General features: G+C 38.4%; 1 protein-coding gene across 2 annotated transcripts in view; it reads left to right on the top strand.

Moving 5' to 3' along the window:
• Positions 1-7,292, top strand: part of PLBD1 (phospholipase B domain containing 1) — a 56,552-nt gene that overhangs the window by 23,912 nt on the left and 25,348 nt on the right. For both annotated transcript variants that reach the window (XM_017528323.2, XM_017528315.2), the window contains exons 3-4: positions 1,066-1,149; positions 2,445-2,583. In XM_017528323.2, the coding sequence (XP_017383812.1) occupies positions 1,066-1,149; positions 2,445-2,583 (223 nt within the window). The remainder of the gene's footprint in view (positions 1-1,065; positions 1,150-2,444; positions 2,584-7,292) is intronic.

Genomic DNA, 7,292 nt, shown 5'->3' with positions numbered 1-7,292 from the left:
TCTGATATCCTTTCTTCTGCTTGATCAATTCGACTGTTAAAACCTGTGCATACTTCGTGGAGTTCTCGTATTGTATTCTTCAGTCGCATTAGTTCACTTATATTCCTCTCTAGATTGTCTATTCTCATCAGGATTTCGTCAAACCTTTTTTCAGGGTTCTTAGTTTCTTTACATTGGGCTAGAACATGTTCTTTTAACTCACAGAAGTTTCTTATTATCCACCTTCTGAAGCCTAAATCTGCTAATGGAACACACTCGTTCTCCATCAGGCCTTGTTCCCTTGTTGATGAGGAACTGTGATCCCCTGCAGAGGGAGAGGCGTTCTGATTTTGGGTATTCTCAGCCTTTTTAAGCTGGTTTCTTCCCATCATTGTATATTTATCCACCTGTCGTCTTCTTAATTACTGACTTTCAAATTAGGTCTCTGAGTGGACGTCTAACTTGTTGATTCCCAGCACCGGAATCTGAGCAACCCACTGCGATGGCCAAAACAGGGCGTTAAGATTCGTGGTGCTTTTCTGCCCGGAAATCTCTGGTCTGGCTTCCTTCTTGAGTCTCTTTTTCAATCAGCTGAATAGGCGACTCTGCCTTCCCGGAGCGCCAAACGTCGACCAAAAGGGGACCCAATCCCGTTTACTCTGCACCAAGAAGCGCCGCTTCGGGGCACTGGCAAAACCACCGCACCGGCCACAAGAGTCGCACTGGCGACCCGTGGGGCTCCTCCGCTGGGAATCTCCTGGTCCATGATCAACAAAAATTCATCTGAAAGTGTGGCGTCCTCTCGTTCTCTGTGCTTTCACTGGGATCTACAATCCCGAGCTGCTAGTAATCAGCTGTCTTGGATCTCTGTCATAATATTCTATCCTTTTTTTATATGTTGTCCTTTTCTATATGTTGTAAATATTTCCCAATTAGAAACTGTGCATTTATTAAGGAAAAATAAAAAGTTAGTAGGGAGTTTGTAATATGGGACACCCTAGTTAACCAAGTGATTGAATAATCAACTGTGATGGAGAAATCTAAGAAAAAAAATTAAAACGTAATAATTTTCATGTATCATTTCAGACACATGAATGACCACTACACAAACCTCTACCCACAGCTGATCAAGAACCCTTCCATCCTGGATAAAGTGCAGGATTTTATGGAGTATGTATGATAGCTTTTCTGTTTTCATTGTTTTTAATGCTGCAGGGTCTGAATCTGTAATTTTTTCTTTGCCAATTTCTTTTCAAATCTCTTTAGCAGGACTCTGGAATTGTTCTTGTAGTAGGGCATAGCACTTTTTGGTAATGGCATGAAAACTGGTTGCAAACAATGTGCTCTCTAATTTCATCTCTTTCAAAGGTTTAGTTGAATGTCACATAATATATTGCTAACATGGTTAGAAGAACACCACCAGTGTAAAGCAGGCAGTTAAGTCCCTGTATGTCTTCCTGATGGGGGCCCTTCTCCTTCTGCAAGAAGGGATCCCCTCTCCTCACTCTTTAAGGTGTTTCCTTTCATCAGCCTGCTTACTAATCCTAGCTGAGGTCTTTGCTAATATCTAAAGTCATAATTCTTAACACCCTCTGAGAATATTTCCATTTTATTACAGTTTTCCGAATACTAACATTTTAAATGTGTTTAATTTGTGGGATGACAGGAGATTAATTTGGGGACAGAAAGGCTCTTAGGTTGGCCCTCCAAACTGCACTCTAAGTAACCTCTTCATGAAATGCTAAAAGTCCTACAGAGCTTCAGTTTAAAACCACTGAACTAGATCCCATGAAGCAATGACATTATTCTAAGACTGATCTAGTGATAGCCTGAACAAGTCAAACATAGTTTTCAGTATCCAAAGTTATATCAGATCATCCCACGGAAGTTCAGAGAACTGGAAGAAGAATGGAAGGACCATTTAAAAAATGACGTTTTTGCTACCATGCTAGGTCAGAGTCATTGAGGCAGTTACTAATAACAACTGAAATGGAATGAATCATAAGCTATGCAAATGATCTGCGAGAAATACAAACAGATATAAACCACCTTGTCCTGAGATTTTTTGTCCGGTTAACTCTACTACTTCTACATCTAAAAGTAAGGTTAATCAACGTATCCTTATTGACTTAGTGAAACATTGTGGTTTTACACGAAGTGCATTTGGATAGTCGCTCCTTGGTATTTTTAGGTCTCGTACACAGGTAGGTTAGAACTGCACTTGTGCTTTTGCTCTAGGTAGAGTATAGAAGAAGCTGTGAAAGAAGAGTCATAATCCTAGAGAGAGATTAAAAATCGGTTAGAATTCGCACTGAGTTCCTTTGGATGACTGGAGGGTTACAAGATCTAGAACTTAAATCACATTAGCATAAGTGTCTGGGTGAACAATTTCTTAAAGCCTGGTTTGATTTAGCTTTGAATGAGCAACTATTGAGACTGTAGTACACAACTAATTTCTCTTCCAGGAAGCAAGATAAATGGACGCGGAAAAATATCAAAGCATACAAGAATGACTCATTTTGGAGACATACAGGCTACGTGATGTCACAAATAGATGGCCTCTATTTAGGAGCAATGAAAAGGGCCATATTAGAAGGGACAAAGGTAGGATTTTAAACTAACTTCTCAGAATTCATGCAGTATGGTAAGAATATTGAATGTTATCTTTGAAATAACATTCCAATTTAGAAGCAGATCAAAATAGAACTGCAGTATAAATTCCTTACAGAAGACAAGCACTGTCATAACTATCATATTGTAGCATCTAACTTACAAAATTACAAGCCCCAAACACAAATAAGTCCATTTGTTTCTGTGTTTTTTTAAAATCTTCCATAATACTGTGCTCAGGATTAGGTTAAAAAGCATAATATGAATGTACTGGGTTTTTAACTAATGTGATAAAACTAGTGTTTTAGACTTCATGCTCATTAAGACAAGATGTTTAAGTATACAATTCTGTGTTCCCCACACTCCACAACATTCACGTAAACACATATCCACACAAACACACATGCATTATAATTCTGGAAGAAAGCTTTACTAAATCACCAAAGCTTCCTGTGTACCATTTGATATAATTCCAAAATTATGGGTATTTTGTTTCCTGGGGATAGTATATGTATACATAAAATAAGTATATTATATAACTATCTTTTTGCTATTTTGCCAGTAGCCATTATATATATGTAAAATATGTATACTATATGTTACATTTATTATCTGTTTTGTCTATTTTGCCACCAGTGTGTGTATATGTGTGTGTATACATATATATATAATATATATATTATATAATTGTCTTTTTGTCTATTTTGCCCTGTGTGTGTGTTTGTGTGTGTATGCGTATATGTATAATTAAGTGCATGGCTTTTCTTTGAACTTTTTGTCTATTTTGTCCATTGTGTATACATGTGTATATATATATATATATATATATGTATATATATACACAGACATGTATGTGTATATAAGAATGTATATATGTGTGTGTGTGTGTATATATAAATATACACACACAGAGACATGCACATGAATATATATATATATGCACACACATATATACACTTAATACACGTACATGTCTGTGTGTGTATATATACACACACACATGTATATATGTGTGTGTATATATACACATACACATGTATATATGTGTGTGTATATGTATGTATGTACATACACATACATACACACTTATAAACACATACATGTCTGTGTATATATATACATATATATTGATAAATGTCAAAACAATAATACCCAATGAAAGCAATGAGTTACAGAAAAATGCACAAAGCAAGACTTTTTTTTTTGAGTCAGAGTCTCACTGTGTCACCCAGGCTGGAGTGCAGTGGCATGACCCTGGCTCACTGCAACCTCTGCCTCCCGAGTTCAGGTGATTCTCCTGCCCCATCCTCCCGAGTAGCTGGGACTATAGGCATGAGCTACCACGCCCAGCTAATTTTTGTATTTTTAGTAGAGATGTGATTTCACCATGTTGGCCAGGCTAGTCTTGAACTCCTGACCTCAAATGATCCACCCGCCTCCGCCTCCACCTCCGCCTCCCAAAGTGCTGGGATTACAGGTATGAGCCACTGCACCCATACCATAAGACTCTATGCGAATTCAAAAACAGGTAGATTTTTAAAAATATAGAGAGATGATAAATATAGAGAGATATTAAATAGGCAGGTAATGAGCTATACAAAATTTGGCATAGTGGTGACTGCTGGCAGGAAAGGTGAGAGATGAGATTGGAGACTTCTAAGGCACTACTAATGTTCCATTTCTTAAACTGTGAGTTGACTACATCAGTGTTCATTTATTTTTTCCTTAAATTGTATGTATACATCTTTATTCTTTCAGATTATATCATCCTTAATTCCTAAAATTAAAGGCAAGTTACAAGCTGAAAAAAAATATTTGCAACTCATATCAGAGACAAGGAGCCAATCTCCCTAATATTTAGACAATTCCTAAAAGTCAATTTAAAAAAGAATGACCAGCGGGAGTAAGAGACAGGTTCTCACTCTGGTCTCCCAGGCTGGAATGTATAACCTTGAATTCCTGAGCTCAGGTGATCCTCTCACCTCAGCCTCCCGAGTAGCTAAGGCTCCAGGTATGCAGCCACCACCACTCAGCTACATTTTTAATTTTTTTGTAGAGACAGGAGTCTCACTGTGTTGCATCAGCCACCATGCCCAGCCTCAAAGGTTTTTGGAGATATGCTGAACCCTACAGTGTAACAAAAGAAATGCAAATATCAGTTACAATGGGATACTGTTTTGCACCTATGGGATTAGAAATAAACTAAATGTTTAATATATTGTTGAGAATGGACAGAGTATCGCTTTATTGCCCAGGCTGGAGGGCGGTGGCTTGATCTCAGTTCACTGCAACCTCTGCCTCCCAGGCTCAAGTGATTCTCATGCCTCAGCCTCGTGAGTAGCTGGGATTACAAGCATGCACCACCATGCCCCGTTAATTTTTGCATTTTTAATAGAGATGGGGTTTCACCATGTTGGCCTGGCTGGTCTAGAACTCCTGACCTCAGGTGATTCACTGGACTCAGCCTCCCAAAATGCTGGGATTACAGGTGTCAGCCACTGCACTTGGCCAGAAGAATACAATTTAAATAATTCACATGAGGACAATTTGGCAATATCTGTTAAAATCTAAATCACTTCTAGGAATTTATCCCACATGTAGACTCGAACACATGCAAAATGATGTGTCCAAGATTAATTATTGTGGCATTGTTGTACTGGAGTGAGCATAGAAAGTCAACACCAAGAAAAAAGTATGCCAAATTGCAGGGTCTTTATTGCCAGCGGCCACGGAGGACTCGCGTCTCTCCAACCCGTGGCCCCGAAAGGAGGGTGTCAAGAACTTTTAAACCCATAAAACCACCTCGGGGGTTAGGGTGAGGGGCGGGGGTGGGGATGAGGGGCTTCAGACATTCCGAGGGCTAGTGGATTCTGTAAATCACCTCTTGGGCGGAGACGAGGGTGAGGGGCTCCAGGCATTCCGAGGGCCAGGGGACTTTGGACATTCTGATTGTTACTTAAGTGGTTCACAAAAGTCAAGATAAGCATTAGTTTACACATTGTCTGGGTAGGGTGGAAATTACAGACCTTAAATACTTATTACAAGTCGAAGGGGCCAAGATGGCATGGGTTTGGACTGCTTTCCTGTCACATTTGGGTTACAGAGAGCAGTTTCAACAGAAAGCCGAGGTATGGTTGAGGTATGCAGTTTTTGGGGGCTTTTACCATGTCACAGCATTGTTTATAATAGCAGAAGAGTAGAAAACCACTTGAAAATTCATCAAAAAAAATAAAAAAAGACTAGTTAAAAATATTATAATACATTTATACATTGGAATGCTGCTTAGAAGAGTAAGGAGAGGCCAGGTACAGCAGCTCGTGCCTGTAATCTCAGCACTTTGAGAGGCCAAGGTGGGCGAATCGGCTGAGGTCAGGAGTTCTAGACCAGCCTGGCCAAGATGGTGAAACCCCATCTCTACAAAAAACTACAAAAATTAGCTGGATATGGTGGCAAGCATCTGTAATCCCAGTTACTTGGGAAGCCGTGGCAGGAGAATCACTTGAACTGGGAGGCGGAAGTTGCAGGGAGCCAAGATCACGTCATTGCACTCCAGCCTGGGCAACAAGAGTGAAACTCTGTCTCAAAAATAAAGAAATATAAATAAATAATAAAAATAAATAAAAATTTAAAAAAAGAAGAGTGAGGACAATTTAAAATGTAAAAGCATCCCCAAAACATTAAGTGAAAGATGTTGAGACAAAAAAAAAATTAAGGTAAACAACAGTATATGTAACACACTACGATGTATGTTTTTGAAAATTGTATTCACAAGACATTTTTTAAACTCTGGATCTCAGATCACGGTGCCAATAGAAAAAAATAAAAAATCATAAAACTCTGGCAGTGTATGCAAAAAAACTAGTAAAAATGATAAACTGGAAATGGTAGTACCTGAGCAAATGGAGAACAGGAAAAAGAGGAGACTTTCTGCTATAAACCTTGTTATAATTTTTTAAATCTTAAATAATAAATGTATAACTTACTCAAAAAAGCAAAACAGAGATGCTATTTATATAAATAAAAATTGGATTGAGTTTTTTGCTTTGGTTTTAGCTTTTCGGTTAAAATGTCATTTGTCTTTCTCTTCCCACCACCTCTATCCCAAAACCAATTGGTTGATGCCTGACCTGGGCCTGCTCCATCGGATTGAACCTTCTTGGAGCAGTGCTCTCCAGTTTGCACAAAGTTCATGTTCAAGTACAATCTGATAATTGCTTCAAGGTTAATGCTGGCCAGTCATTTGTAAGCACACAATCAAAACTAAATGCATCATAGTTGAATATTTTTGCTGTATAGCAGTGGTTCTTGTCTAAGAATGTTTTCTCTCCAGAGGACACTTGGCAATGTCTTGGAGACATTTTTGGTTGCCAAAACTGGGAAGTTACTACTGATACCTGGTGGGTAGAGGCCAGGAATGATCTCATATCTCACAATGCACAACAACCAAAAAGAAAGTATTAGCTGGCTCAAAATGTCAATAGTGCCAAGACTGAGAGCACTGCTGTAGAGGAATGCAAACAGAAAGCTCTATTTTACTCTCCAAGGAGCCACTCCCAAATTCAGTGGCTATCAAAACATGCCAAAACAGGTCTTCTAAACTATGAAGTCATAAAAATTATTTTATAAGCTACAATAAAAATCTAGTATATCTGTTAGAGACCCTTCAAAAATGAATACTTTTTTTTTTTTTTTTTTTTTTTTTT

The sequence above is a fragment of the Cebus imitator genome, unplaced genomic scaffold (assembly GCF_001604975.1).
Source record: "Cebus imitator isolate Cc_AM_T3 unplaced genomic scaffold, Cebus_imitator-1.0 Scaffold2, whole genome shotgun sequence".
In the NCBI taxonomy this organism is placed as follows: domain Eukaryota; kingdom Metazoa; phylum Chordata; class Mammalia; order Primates; family Cebidae; genus Cebus; species Cebus imitator.
The sequence above is the reverse complement of the archived record's forward strand: the minus strand, read 5'-3'. Positions and strand labels throughout refer to the sequence as shown.